This window comes from Rousettus aegyptiacus, unplaced genomic scaffold, assembly GCF_014176215.1.
Source record: "Rousettus aegyptiacus isolate mRouAeg1 unplaced genomic scaffold, mRouAeg1.p scaffold_m13_p_6, whole genome shotgun sequence".
Taxonomy (NCBI): Eukaryota; Metazoa; Chordata; class Mammalia; order Chiroptera; family Pteropodidae; genus Rousettus; species Rousettus aegyptiacus.
In genome coordinates this window covers 100,103,873-100,118,847 of record NW_023416309.1, presented here as the reverse complement: position 1 = coordinate 100,118,847, position 14,975 = coordinate 100,103,873, and the positions used below count along the sequence as shown (strand labels likewise).

The window sequence follows — 14,975 nt, the reverse complement described above, 5'->3', positions numbered from 1 at the left end:
CACAGTCAGCAGGTTGAGTGCACTGAGGTGGCTTCAGGCCAGAAAGGAATTACTTTCTATTCTCACAGGATCCCAAGGTGGAAAAAAAAATCAGTCCAACCCTGAGAGCTGGGGAGATGGGAAGAACAGAGATAGAATGGCTCCTTGAGAATTTTATATATAGACCTAGAAGGTATCCCCAACAGCAAGAAACTAGGAACAGCTCAGACCAGCAAAATTTAACTTTAAATCTGCAAGGAGCAGGTGATATCAGGGGCAAGTAAGAGGATAAGGGGAAGGGAGAAAAGTGGGAGAGAGGGACACCCCCTCCCCCCCCCCAAAAAAAAACTGCAGAGATCAGGCAATAGCTTGGAGGAAGGGTTCAACTCTCTAATTCTTAGAAAGAATGCTTGCTTTGCAAATTTAGCTTCAGTATAACTTGTTCTTACCACCTGCCCCCACCTTTGCCCATATAGAAATGTTGGACTGTCCCTGGGGCTAGGTAAGGAGAGATGAAAATGCCAGACTAAGGTTAAAGCTACAGTATCATCAGTCTTTAATAACTTATAGACAAATGCTAAAAAATAGTTAATACAGAGGACACACATGGCTTATAAAATGGTTGTGGATCTACAAAAGTGGGAAGAGATTCTTGGCACTTTCACACAGACACAAAAATAAAGACTATAGTGGGCATTCCTAGAAAAGCAGCCTGGGGGAACTTCCCAGTTGGGAGCGGGGCAGAGACATTTCTCTCGTTCATCCCAAATGCATTCTCCAAGCAACTTTCCTTTGCCCCAAAACACATCTAACCAAAAAGCCAAAGAAAAACAAGAAACAGGATCGAGGTAGAGTCACAGTTTACATTGAAGCCTCCTCAGTCCTGCAGTCCCCACATCTCCAGTCTGAGGATGAGGGAGAGATGTGAGCAGACAACCCATCTCTCATCCTCCTCCCCAATTCGGCACCAAAACAGGTTTCCCCAGTGTGCTAGCACCTGGGTCCTTCACTGACGTGGACAGGTCCTGCGTTCTGGGGCTAAGGGACAGCAGTTTCTGCTGGCTGTCCAAGTGTGCAGACCTCTACGGGTGAAGAGGGGACAGCCTCCAGTCACCGTCTCTTCTTGCTTGCCCGGGCTGCCTTCTTCCTCTTGAGGATCATCTCATAAAGGCGCTCAAGGCCCAGCTGCAGACCCACCCCATCCACAGCGCTGCAGCTCTGCACGTGGGTGAGCGTGGTAGCAGCCAGCTCTCGGACTGCCAGCCTCTTCTCCACCTCGGCAGCACTCAGTGCCCCAGGCTGATCCTGCTTATTGGCCAGCACCAACACAGGCACACCCTGGTTGTCCGAGGCCCGACTGATTCGGTGTAGCTCTACCTTAGCCTCCTCCAGCCTCTCAGCCTCAGCAGCATCCACCACAAACACGAGCCCGTCTGTCCGGCGTGTGTAGGAGCGCCACAGAGGTCGAAGCTTCTCCTGTCCACCAACATCCCACACTTGGAAGGTGATACTACGGGACCCCCCCAGGGGCACCCGGATCTTCTCGGTGTTGAAGCCTTTGGTGGGGACGCTCTGGACAAACTCCTTGAACTTGAGACGGTAAAGGAGGGAGGTCTTTCCAGCTGAGTCCAGCCCGATGACCACAACGTGCAGGGCCTGGAAGTGGGGCAAGAAGGAGGCGGTGGGCGCCATCTCTGTTAAGTGGTTCCCCATGATGAGCTCTGGCTAAAGTGCAGGTCTTGGGGCTCTGGGAACCACAGCTGGGTTATCTGAACAGGGAAAGTCATCAGGAAAAAAAAGGAGACATTTAATAATAAACATAAAACGTGCAACTTCTTGATCCTTTCCTAAATCAGCCACCCATGTTTTCCTTATTAAATTATTATTTAAAAAAAAAAAAAAAAAGCAGCTGCAGCTAACAGAGGCTCTCTTTTCTTCCTGGTGCTCTAACTAGGGCGATGAGACCTAGAGAAACCCCCAGGTCCCGGGACACAGGTGAGAGGTGAGGCCTGAATCTGGCAGACGTCGGCTTCCAGAGCCTCTTCCAGCTTGTGGCGCGGTAGCAGACGCCGCGATCCCTATTCCCTAGGCAAGAATCCTCGCGGGAAGAGCCAGGTCAGGCAGCGCCCCAAAATTAAGAGTTAGGGTGCGGGGCGCTGAGATCGGAGATTGAGGCCCTCTCCCACCTACCCCCCACATCCCCAGGAGGTTGGCACGCCCCTCCTTACACCGCGACCCATTCCCCACCGCCCCACGACACTCTTCTGCTCTCCTCCCTCCGATCGCCGACTCCAGCTCCCGGGTCCCCGGACCAGAGCCGCCTCAGCATGGCCTGAACAGCCTCTTTACCTCCGTCAGCTGCGCTTTCCTGGAGCCCCCTCCGGGTCAGCTACCGGAGCCGCCACAGAAGCCTCCTCACCTGCCTCTACCGCGCCGCCACTGCGGAGCAGTCCGCGGGACTCGGCCTTAAAAACCCACGAGTGACGTCACGACCCGCAGGCCAACCAGCGCCTCCGAGGCGGCAGGGCGGGGCGGGGAGTGGAGATCGGCGCGCTGCAGCCTCAGCCTCACGGTGAGGGGCGTCTGCTCAATCTGTGACCGTTTAATTGGTCTTTTCTACCATATTCTAATATTTGGTATTAAACTCGGTACTAATCAGGGATGGAAAGTGGGAAGGGCAAAGGAACATATGTGTGGCAGCGTTTACCTCGAGAAGAGCTCAATACCACCGCACGCCCCGCCCCCAGGCAGAGTTTTCCACTCACGTGTAAAATCCCTCCACCAGGGTCTGCTGGAGAGATACTGACAAGTCTTCCTCCTTTACCTTTCCTAATTCAATATTCAAACCCGTGTGACCCTGGAACCCCATAAAATGGCCTAAACCTATTACCCTTATTGATTCTCAAAACAGCCCGAGAGAGATAAGGACTGCTGTTGCCTGCATATTACAGGTGAAGAGAGCTCAGAAGGGTTCAACGACTTGTTCACCGTCACGCATAGCTAGTAAGAGGCTGAGCAAGGATCTGTCTGTATCCAGTGCTTGAGCTCCTCCTGACCACAGAGTTACCCATCTTTTCTCATCAGTGAGGCTGTAGGGCTAGGCATCTCCAGCAAAAACTCCTCAATCACTGGTCAGAGTGCTGGCCAGCCTCAGACCTCTTAAGGGTCTCCTTTGTTCAGATAAATAGAGACAGACCTCTTCATTCCACAGGGCAGGCATTTACTGACTTCATCCACACTGTGTGCTCTGTATGAGCCTGAGAGACTATGGGGATATAGAGGATATACAGGCTACAGGGCCTGGCCTCAGAGAGCTTACCCTCTAGTGAGAGAAACAAGACTGGCCATGAACAGGTATGGACAAAAGAGATTCTTTTTGGAAAGTAACCTCACAGGGTGATCTGGTCGTAAATTCCTAACTAGGCAGGTCATGGTCAGTAGTCAGACCTTTGGCATATAACTTTTTAGAAGAGGTTTAACTTTGCCTTAAGCAAGCCCTGTCCGATGTTTTTGTGCATCTAACTTAATACACCTTTGAAATAAGCTTAATCACCCTCAAGAAAACACATGATCTTGTTAACTATCCTGTAATCCAATCTCCACCTTGCATCTCCCACCCTCATGTAATCTTTCTTACCTTCCATTCCCTCCTGGGTCATTCTCCAGAGTATTTGAGATCTTGCTTCCCAGCAATTGTCATCAGTTTGGGCTCAAATAAACTCATTAAAAAAAAATTGTCTACAGATTTGGATGTTTCATCAACACAACGAAGGCAGTGATAGTACGGACCAGCACATGTATTGGGCCTTTGTAAATTGTAAGATAATCACTTGTAGGACTTCAGAGAAGGAAGAGAAAGTGTCAGATGAAAGCTTCCCGAAACATTTCTAGAAGTTAATTAGTCCTGCGTAGGATTGGTAAGGAAGGAGACAGGACTGAGTGGCATTCCCCCAGCCATTGCAGCCTGATATAATCTAAGCACCCCTGAAGAGATGTCACAAAGAGACAGTGTGACAAAAAGGATAGGAGAATGAAATTGTAACTCTAATATTTCCATTTTTACATGGAGGCCGGGTTCTTGCATTTATTACATAATTCAATATTAACTCTTTAAAGGCTATATTTGAGGGAGATTAAAAAAAGGGGAGGGGCAGTCATTGTCAGACAGGGGAGCCTACCCTTTCCTGCCTACTAGCTTCCCTGTTTACCACCGGCCTGCCTTGCCACCCCCTTCTCTCCCTCCTGGCTACAAAACTAGCCACCTGGTTTCCTCCAAGATGCTTTAAGTCTCCTTGAATCCCTGGAGAGAATGAGACCTTAGGAAATTAGTTTGTTACACTCCCATGTTGGGGGGTAGCAGATTGCAGCAGGAGCTAAGGCACAGAGGTGGAGCTGAGCACGACAGTAGGCCAAGAGGTAGGGAACCACTATTCCATTGAGTGGCCACTGAATGCCGGCCCCTGGTCTAGGAACTTTCCATACTTTCCTTTTTAAATACAAAACTCAACCCAAAAGTATGGTTATTCTTAAAGGAAGAAATCAAAGCACGGAAAATGTAGTTAATTTGTCCAATGTCGCCTAGCTAGAAATTAGCCAAACTCAGCTTTGAACAAATGTTACAATGGCTATGAAACCAAAAACACACAGAGAACTTATAACATACAAATTGTTTTACCTGTCTTCAACAATCTTTGACATTTCTTTAACATTTCTCCTATATCTCCTGGGCCTCACCCAGGAAGGAAATTGTCACTTGATTATCTGATAAAAGATATGAAACTGGCAATTTCACCACACCATCTTTTGTTGTCAGGGAAGGTGTTGATGAACAAATGGGAAGGAGGAGGTGGGGCAGGGGAGGGGTGAAGGAAGGGACCCGGCTTGTCTTGTCGGGGTAGCACCAGGTTGCAGGCCTACCCCAATAGTGTCTCCTTCAAATAGGAATTCCAGTCCCCAGCCCCAGCCCCAGGAAGCCTTCCTCCATTAATGACCATTTTCTTTCCTCACCTCTGCAGCCCTTTCTCTCCACAAGATCACAGCCCAGGACCTACTCGACTAGGGGATTCTCTGCAGAGAACATTCAAACATTCATCCTTTGAACAATCATGTATGGAGTGCCTGCTAGGTGCGAAGCACCACTCTAGGTTCTGAGCATATAGTCCTGAGTGAGATGGATAAAGATCTGCCCTCATAGAATGTATATTATATTGGGAAGTGAGAAGAGACAGGCCATGAATAAAGAAGGTAATTTCAGATGGTGACACATGCCATCAAGGAAAATAAAGCAGAGACATGTGCTGGAGAGTGATGGGGGAAAAGGAACTACTTTAGATTGCGAGGGCTGGGAGGGGGGCGTGTGTGCTCAGGTAGCCCTCTCCAGTTGGTGACATTAGAGCCAAAGTTTAAGTAACAAGGAGTCAGGTACGCATTTTAGACAGGACAGACTAGCCAGGACCCACCTACTTCCTCCTATTGGCTCCCTCACCTGGATCAGATTCCAGCTGCTGTGCCATTGTTCTCCCTCAGAGCTCTCTCTCCCATCAGACTAAGCCCTGAGCCCAGGGGCTGGTGTCTTCTCATCTAGAGCTCCACGGTGCTCAGCACCATGCCTGGTACATACTAGACTGTCAGGAAATCTTGCAGGAATTCATGAATACATGACGGAATGATTAAAAGTACTGGAGGAGAAAGGGGAGGTTCCTGAGTATGGGAACCAAACATTTACTCCTAGCCTGGGAGTTTCTTGGTCTAGGGTCCTTGAGTCCTTGGAGGTTCTGTTGATACTGGGGTGGCCGAGAATGCCTAGAAACCCTGCATTTCTATGCGAGGTCTGGATAGTATTGAACTTACAAGGCCTTTAACAGGAAGAAGAGACTTAGAGAAAAACAGCCTCGGGGCGGGGATGACAGTGGAGAGAGAGGCCCCCTTCAAGGCCTCGCAGGCTGAAACAGTGGGCTAAGAGTCATCATGAGTCCCCTTGGGAATCTCGGTGTCCTTGGCATGCAATAAAGGGCTTAGATGATTCCAGGTTCCTTCCCCATGACATTCTATGCTCTGGAGTAGGGGAGGGTAAGGGATGCATGGAGCTCACCTCAGAAGTGGCTGAGGACATCCTTGCCTCCACAGCACAGCATCCTAACCAAGTACTTGTCTGAGTGCACAAATGAAGAGAGGTGGGGAGGGAGAATGGATCCTAGGAGCAGCTATCAGCTTGGGAATCACAAAAAAAAACCCATTTTTTCAATCTCAGCTCTGTTTCTTCAAGCATAAAGTGAAAAAAACACAACCTACCTCTTAGAATTAGTGTAGAAAAAAATGTGTGAAAGGGCCCCTTAGGTCATACCCTTCTCCACTACTAGGTAGGAGTCCTTTCAGAGGCCATGGGTCTAAAACCAAGTCCCAGCGCCCAGCCCAGGGCCAGAAAGAGGCAGATGCTGCCCCCCGGTGGTTATGTTTATCACTGCCTGATTCCTGAAGAAAAGTGGAAGAGTAGGGGGTTAAAATTGTTGGGGTTCCTTTCCCTCCCTTCTGGAGTCTTCCTTTCAGACAGGGCCTTTTATACAATTTGGGAATCGTTACTCCACTCTCTTCAAGGTTATTTTGTGGAGGTGAGAGCAGACTTAAATAAACACTCTTTGAGCAGAAAATTCTAATTTCCATTACATTTCCCATACTTTCACTTTGGGCCAAATAATAGGTGTGGGGAAGGCTGAGGCAGGAGGAGGCTGCAGGTTAGGAAGGTTATGAAGAACTCAGTTGCAGCCATTATGTGGTGTCTATGGGGAAAGATCCACATGGGAACCAATGTCCAGCATCCATTTGCACAGGAGCCTGGCACTTAGGCAAGGCCTTGGCTGGGGAAGGAGACTTGGGTGGTCAGCAAGAAACAGCAACAGGAACCCCAAGAAGCTGATAACGCCTGAAGAGCAAAGGTAAGGGAGGAGGAACAATCAAATTAGAGGCAGAGAGGTGAAGCAGGGGGAGCATCAGGCCCATGCTCTGAAGGGAACGCTGTAACTGGCTAGTCATCCAAAGCTGATGGGCTTTCACAACAGGAGCCAATCTTCAGCAAGCTGATCTGTTTTATTCAGTCTTTTTTATTTGAGAGATCTGTCTGTCAAGTCACCAATGTTGTCTCACATACATTAAGAGGGAGTATAGCCTCAAATAGTGGTTCTCAAATTTGTGAGTATATTAGAATCATCTGGAGGACTTGATGAAACACAGATTACTAGGCCCCACGTACAGGATTTCTCAGTCAGTCACAGGCAGAGAATGTGCATTTCTAACAAGCTCTCAGGTGATACTGATGCTGATGGCTTGGGGACACTTTAAGGGACACTGGCTTGGAAGTTCCAGTCCTGACTTTAGTATTTCCCAGTGAACCCTTGGGTGAATTACTAATATTTTCCAGCCTTGACCGCTTCATCTGTAAAATCAGATGATAGTACTAATCTCACTGGGTTATTGTGAAAATAAAATAAGGTAAAATAAATGAAGTACTCATCAAAGGGCTTGGCATATACAAGTCCTCTATACTGGTAGCTATTATGATATTTCAACCAATAACAAAACACATTGGCCCAGAAAGCCAGTCTCATTGGAACAGCTTCCTCAGACAAATACAAAGTGACATATACAAATTGACCTCCCACTGCTTTTTCTTTTCCAATGTATGTGACTTAAAGTATTGCTTCTCAGTCTCTTATATGCCCATGAATCCCTTGTGGACCTTATAAAATGCAGATTCTAGTTCAGTGGGTGTTATGAACTGAATTGTGTCCCCCTGGCAAAATTCTGCGGCTAGCCAAGAAGAGGATAAGAATGAGTGTATGGGGAGACGAGGGATGGGAAGAATTATATCTCAGTGTAGTTATTACTTAATTTTATATGTCTGTTTAAAATGGATTTGAGGCATCATTAGGTCTCCCATCCTCTCAATTGACACCTTCTTGATCAATCAATAAACCTTGCCGTACTCCGAACTCTATGTTTTCAATTTTGGCCTTCGGAAGCCTAGGACTTTGGTTTAGTAAGAACCTCTCCTCTCTGGTGTCCTGACACCCGGGCCAGATTCTCCCGACCCTATTCCCCTGGTTCCGGCCAGGAGCCTCCTAATTGCAGCTTTTCTGAATCAGGCTGACCTGGGCATCATTTATTCACTCAGACGTTTCCTGAGCACCGACTACATGCTGAGCACAGGGTGGTGAGTGGTGTACTCGAAATGGATTAAGAGGATAGAATGAAATACATAGATGAAGAGGTGAAGGGAAACGACATTGCAGGCGGAGGGGGCTTGACCCGCGGAGCCCAGCAAATGGTTCACTCACAGAAAGGTCGAGAGACAACAGGTGCTAGAGTTGGAGAGAACCCCTTCCGCTGCCCTGCCGGGCCCTCCCCATCCGACACGTCTCCTCGCCGCCTCGCCCCTCCAATGCCTGCCATCAGCCTTCCGCCTTGCGGGGAAGCTCCCCTCCAGACCTTGGGGTCCCCTGACTCCGAAATGAGCTCCTCATCCCACTGATACGTAGCTCGTCTTTCCGCCGGCGGACGATCACTTGCACACAGTACAGTCTGGGCGTTTCCCGTGACTGTGCCTTGCCATCTCGTCTTGCTTCAGGAAACCTGTCCGCCAACAGCCCCTTTCTCACCGGCCCCTCTTGCCGCCCAGCCCTAATCCCCTTGGGTTCTATCCTTTCTCTCCGTTTGTACTGAAGTAGAGCTCGACCTCCCAGCCCGGGCTTCAACGCGCAGAGGCGAGCCCCAGGGGCAGTCTGCCCGCCGTAGCCACGCCCCCGCGGAAATGGGCGGAGTATGCAAATGAGAAGTGGCGTCTCGCCCGGGAACGACAGTGCAACAACAGATACGCGATTTCTCTTTTAAGTAGAGAATTTAAAAAAACAAAAAACAAACAAAAAAAGGCACAAAAGCGTACTATCTAGTGACTCCCATAGTAATTCTAAAGAGGCGAGGGGACGTGAACTCTCGACTGAGCACGACGCGGCTCACCGTGAGTGGAATATGGGTGACAGGAGGAGGGTGGCGGCCAAGGCGCAACGACAAGCATCGCTTCTCGGCCTTTTGGCTAAGATCAAGTGTAGTATCTGTTCTTATCAGTTTAATATCTGATACGTCCTCTATCCGAGGACAATATATTAAATGGATTTTTGGAGCTGGGATTTGGAATAGGAGCTTGCTCCGTCCACTCCACGCATCGACTCGGTATTGCAGTACTTCTGGGAACGGTGCACTTTTCCTTAAAGGGAAAATAAATGGAAGTGGAATGAAAGACCGAAGTTCCTTTAGTTTCAATTATCTATTCACTACTATCTCATTTTAAGTTTTTTTGGCCGGAGGAGTAGTTTCCTATTTAGTGTTTTACGAATATATTGGCCTCGGAAAAGCAGTTGTTTCCTTATGGTATTCACTCTGCTTAACAGTTTTTTTCCATGCTTTGAGTTAGCTCATAATCACTTTTGGTTGGTAGCATTGAAGTAAACTACTTGGCAAAAGATAAATCACTAACATGACACTTAGTTCAAGCTTATACGAGCATTACATCAAACCTATGAAGTAAAAACTTTTTAGTGATGGGTAGGACCAGTTATTGGAAGATTCCATGGTATGACTAATTTCATGTTCTTATTTTTTCCTGAAGTCACCACAGAAAGGTCATTCCTTATCCCCATAAGACTCTGAGCATCACTTTTTTCAATCTTTAACTCATTTTATCTAATTTCTCCCCAACTCCACCCATCTTCCAAGAATTTCCTCTTTAAATGTTCTAAATACTCTTCCTGTTGTTTCTCAAACCTCTCTCCAGAGGACATAATTTCCCTGCAGGCTTCTTAAGAGGTGCCTCTCCAAACATACCTCATTCTAGAGGAACTAGAAAGGGAGTGTGTGTCCTCGTTCCCTACTGCTGCTTCCAGACCTTTCTCACACCAATTCACAATACAGAACAAAAAAACACTAGCTTGAATTTCATGTCTTCAGTCTCTACTCTCCAAGTCTCCTTATACTGTAGCTGGCCCCCAGAACATGAGAATCATCTGGAAATTCATTGTCTCAATCAGTGGCAAGAAAAGGTGGCCCAGGAAGTTAACATACGATGTGCCAGGATTTGACACCAGAGGATGTCAAATTCCTTTCCCATTTATATGACAATGAAAGACCTTTCTAAAAGTTACTTGCTCTGCTGGACACATGGCTCCCAGGGCAAAGGCAGGGACATTAGTCGAAGGAGGTCATATCCACCAAAGCATCTCCTGCTAGAACATGCAAGGCAGAGAGCTCCATCCCTCCTTGGCCGCAAACCTGTGTCCTCCTGGGAGAATACAGTCATCTTCCTCAGGGAAACCAGGCAGGGTCATTGAGAGCCTCCTCTACAGTCTTAGACACTGTGATGTTCCTAGTACCGCCTTAGTGCTATCACATCCCACAGTAGCATCAGTCCTCATGAGCAGTGTCTCTTCTCAGTCTCTTACCCCCACTTGATTGACCCTGAACTCACAGGGGCAGACACTAGCCCCAGTCACATCTGTTGTCCCAAGACCTAGCCTGTATTCCACATATCCTAGATACTTGATAAAAGAGTCTGAATGGAAGGACCCATGATGGTGGAGTGAGTGGTGAAGAGTGAGTCAAGAATTAGAACCAAAGAATCAGAGATGGTCCTGGCTTTCACTGAGGTGCCTTTCTTTTTTGAGAATAAAACCAAGAATGGACCCAATGTACGTGTGATTTTTGGAAATGGTAAAGTTAGTCTCTCAAGTCAGTGGGAAAAGACAAAGTATTCTACATAAGGTACTGAGATAACTGGGCAGCCATCCTCTGGGGAAAAAATAATAAAGTTGAGCCACATTTTAATCTACATACCAGGACAAATTTCAAAAAGAAAATATTTAAATGCTAAGGCAAAGCATTAAAAACACTGTAAGAAAATATGGGACAATAATTGCATAAGTTTGGAGTCGGGGAAGGCCTTCCTTCTGACTATGACTCAAAATCCAGAAGCCAAATTTTTAGAAAAGATGAACATACTTGAGTTCTAGAAAATCTAAATTCTTTGGAGAACACAAAACATAAGCGAAGCAATAGAACAATGAAAACATAAGAAAAAAATTGCAACTATACTACAAAAAAATATAATCACCGATGATCAAGAGATCCTAGAAATTGAAGAGAAACAGAAAAGAAATTGAAAAGACAATAGAAAATGGACAAAGGATAGACAGTTCACATGGAAATACAAATATATACACTGACATCTTCCCCCCAGCATGTTATCTCTCTGTGCTACTCTCTGTCCCCTCTAGTCTCTGTCTGGAGGGGCCTGGGCCACCCACACATCCCAAAGACCTATATATATATATATATATATATATATATATATATATATAGTTATATATAGTTATATATAGTTATATATAGTTATATATAGTTATATATAGTTATATATAGTTATATATAGTTATATATAGTTATATATAGTTATATATAGTTATATATAGTTATATATAGTTATATATAGTTATATATAGTTATATATAGTTATATATAGTTATATATATATATAGTTCCCCCTTGACACCAAAAACGAGACAGTAGGCTGAGGAGAAGGCATAACAGAGGCCTTCATGGGACACATGCACTCCCATGTTCTCCGGTGAGAGAGGTAGGTAAACACTATAGTGAAACAGGGCAGTGATATGTTCAGGGACTCCAGTTGTAGAGGCAGAATAGAAAATCCTCTCCAACACACAGGCAAATTGCTTCTTCTTCATACCCTGGATGACTGAGAAGGAAGCCCAGGGCACAGTGAGCCTCTGGAGGTTCTGGAAGCATTACATTCCACACCTGGAAATACTGCTTGGGTTTATACACCAGGTGAATCAAAAGAAATTCAGCTTGGAGGCTGCCCAGGATAGAAAAGGGCTGTTAGCACAGCGGGGCCTGGACTTGAAGAAGCTGTCCTAGCCCGCTGGCAGGGGACCCAGCAGCCCGCTGATGCCCAAAGGACAGAACGCCTAGGAGCGCCTGGAGATGGCAGCCTTGGCACGGGCAGACATTCCCTGGTTGCGCGCAGGCCTCCCCGGCGGCGACATGGGCAGAGGATGTGGCTGAGTGGCAGCTGGAAGAGGAATGGAAGAGCATGGCAGATGCCCCCTGCTGACCACAGGGGCAAGGTCGCGTTCACCTCTGTGATCCCAGGACCCACGCACGCAGTGACAGGCACCGAGTAGGCGTGACTCCAAAGAATCGGCTGAATCGAAAAAATGTTTCCAGGTCAGGACATCAGAAGATTTTTTTTGAGAGAAAAGCCCAGAAATAGACCTAAACACACACTTGCGTGTGTGTGCTTTTTCACACGATGAAGGTGGCATCTGAAACTGACGAGGAGATGGGCTATCCCCTGTGCGGTGCTGAGACCACCGGGTAGCCGCCCGGAAGAAATAAAGTCAGCTCTAAAGCGGAACCCACGTACCAGGACACACACAGAGTGGGAAAGAGACGGAACGCGAAGAAGACCAACGATTCGAAGGACAACGGGCAAAGGACACGAACACTCAGCTCACGGAAAGTAAAGAGCAGCGGATCTCCGGCGCAGGGAAAGATGCACAGCCTTGCTCACAGTAAGAGACGGCAGGGGCTGTCGTGCAGAAGTTCGATAACACGACGGTTGGGCCGGGCTGCAGGCAACAGGCACTGGTCGAGAAGGCTAGGCGCGCTCCTCGAGTCACCACCCTTGGCAGCGACGGTGACTGGGTCCACGGTGAGACCGTGGGACGCTTGGACAGGGACTCGCCAGACAGCCACGCCCTGGCGTCGCCCTAACCTTCGCAAGCACTTTGGTCCGTGCACATGGACGTGAGCCAGCTGAGGGGGGACCGAGTCACGTTAACGAAACTCACAAGGAGACGGCGCGTGAACCAGAACGCTCGATCGTTCGTTTAGAACAGGAGCTACTCCTCTGCAACGACGGAACACGCGTGTCTGCAATCCAAGGCACCCGGGCAACTCAACCGGTGAGCGCAAGATGGCCCGATACACGTGGGAGCGAGCAGAAAGGCAGGGAAACACAGTGAGGGTCGTGATAATCACCACAGGCCGGGAGGTCTGCTGATCACTTTCTACACGTACGAATTGCATTATTTGATGTCTATATTCATTCACTTATTCATTCGACCAAAAACCGCTAAGTTATCTAGCATATATGCCAGGCACATGAACGGGGACAAGACAAAGATCCCCGCCCTGGAGCTTACACGCCATTAGGCGAAAAGGCAATAAACGAGTAAATGTATAAAACGTCAGGTGATACGGGCCACGGAGTAAAATAAAGCCAGGTGACGGAGAACGGGGTCCTGAGTGGGTGAGGGAGGACGGAGCACAGGACTCTAGTATTCTCGCATTCTCTAGATGAAGAGGCGAAGCTACGGAGAAGTGGCCAGCCCGAGGTCGCTTCCCTTGGGTTTGGTTCTTTCAGGCATACTGCGTGCCAGACGTGTCCCACTATTCCTAATAATTATGTCTAATGAGTTCTCACCTCATTCTCTCCCAATTTAGAGACGGTATGTGGAAGGCAGAGAGTTAAACGAGGAGGCCGAGTCAAGCTCTAGGTAAGTCCCACGGTCAGAGCCCAGGTCTTCCAAGTCAATGCTCTCAGCCGCCGCACCAGTGGGCTTGGCTCCTATCTCTGCAGACGGGAGACGCGCGTGGGGAGCTCAGCAATGCTCGGTCTCAGAGCGGGCTGGGCGCACGAGGACATGGTCTTCTCTTTCTTCTGGTGCTCTTTTCTAGACCCTGCGGTCTCGGTTTCCTAGGGGGATTCGGCCTCTTCCACTAAGCCAAGGGTTGGCGTTAGGGCGAGTTGCCTAACCTCTGGGTCTCAACTACACCTGTAGGTAAACTTTGCAAGTCTGGCATGAGGCAAGCACTTGGCACAGAGCCTGGCCCAAACAACCGATGTTTCCTACTGTATCCGTCTACAGGTAACGAGATGCAGTACAGGCTCAGCTGTTTCAGTGTCACAGCCATGATCCTTTCAACCGGAACCTCATGGGACGGATGCTAGGACCCACACCCTAGACCAGGGGTCCCCCGACGCGACGCCGACCGGTGGGGGTCGCGTCAGAAACAGGGGTGGGGAGGCACAGCAGGAGGTGAGCGGTGGGCGAGCCGGGAAGCTTCGGTCTGTATTTGCAGCCGCTCCCCAGCGCTAGCATCCACCCACCGCCTCAGCTCCACCTCAGAGCATCATCAGGCATGAGATTCTCATAAGAGCACGGGTCCCTGGTGTCAAAAAGGGTGGGGACCGCTGCTCCAGCCGACTAAACCAAGGTGGCGTCGCTAACTCCATTTATGCTCCCTCAATCGCACAAGGTAGACATGAAGGTTTCCAATTCTCAGCTGGGGACACGATGAGGCTGGGGAGGTGAAGGAGTCTGCCCAAGTGAGGGGCGGACAGGGCAGGGCGGGAATCCTGAGCACCAGGGAAGGAGTCGGCCCTCTCAGGGTGGGATCTCGGGTACCAACTTTTTTCTCCGCAACCCCTGCCCCGCGACCCCGGAGGGACGCTTCTCCCCTGAGTCCTCCACCTGGGCGGAGCCAGCCCCGGGGACCCTCTTGACCTCACAACAACTCGCGTCCACCGACGGTTCAATTCGGTTCGCAGGGGCCCAATTCCCCCTAGGTTCTGTCTTTTCGCGAGCGCTTATACCAACGAAAAGCTCGGCCGCAGCCCAGTTTTCGCTCATGCGCACAGAAGTCCCGAGGAGCGGCCGGGAGGGGTTGACGGACCCGCGCCGAGCCGCCTAGCGGTGCGGAAAAGGCGGGACATGCAAATTGCCGGCGCTTTAGCCAGTTCCAAGCAGTATAGAAATTCACTCGAAAACGTAGAGAATTAAAAAAAAAATCCGCACCGAATCTAATGTAGTCTATATATGTGTCAAGATACGAGGCAGGTGAGACTTCGATTGGTCGTGACCCCGCTC

General features: G+C 48.7%; 1 protein-coding gene and 1 non-coding gene across 4 annotated transcripts; one reads left to right on the top strand and one right to left on the bottom strand.

The window, feature by feature from the left end:
* Window positions 1-511: 511 nt before the first annotated feature.
* Window positions 512-14,733, bottom strand: ARL4D (ADP ribosylation factor like GTPase 4D). 3 transcript variants are annotated; one of them, XM_016139645.2, is made up of 2 exons: window positions 13,529-14,733; window positions 512-1,748 (listed from the first exon to the last, which is right to left on the bottom strand). In XM_016139645.2, exon 2 carries the CDS (start codon window positions 1,690-1,692, stop codon window positions 1,090-1,092), a length of 603 nt encoding a protein of 200 aa, XP_015995131.1. In that variant the 5' UTR covers window positions 1,693-1,748; window positions 13,529-14,733; the 3' UTR covers window positions 512-1,089. The 3 variants fall into 3 exon arrangements, with proteins under 3 accessions (XP_015995131.1, XP_036079353.1, XP_015995130.1); XM_036223460.1 differs by lacking the exon at window positions 13,529-14,733 and adding an exon at window positions 8,461-8,758; XM_016139644.2 differs by lacking the exon at window positions 13,529-14,733 and adding an exon at window positions 2,329-2,434.
* On the top strand, window positions 9,045-9,235 carry LOC118604371. The gene has a single exon (XR_004951697.1). It is a non-coding gene; the product is annotated as a U2 spliceosomal RNA (small nuclear RNA).
* Window positions 14,734-14,975: the final 242 nt, after the last annotated feature.

Bases quoted from the DNA above. Each gene is read 5' to 3' on its own strand.
- ARL4D (XM_016139645.2), bottom strand. From the start codon at position 1,692: ATGGGGAACCACTTAACAGAGATGGCGCCCACCGCCTCCTTCTTGCCC.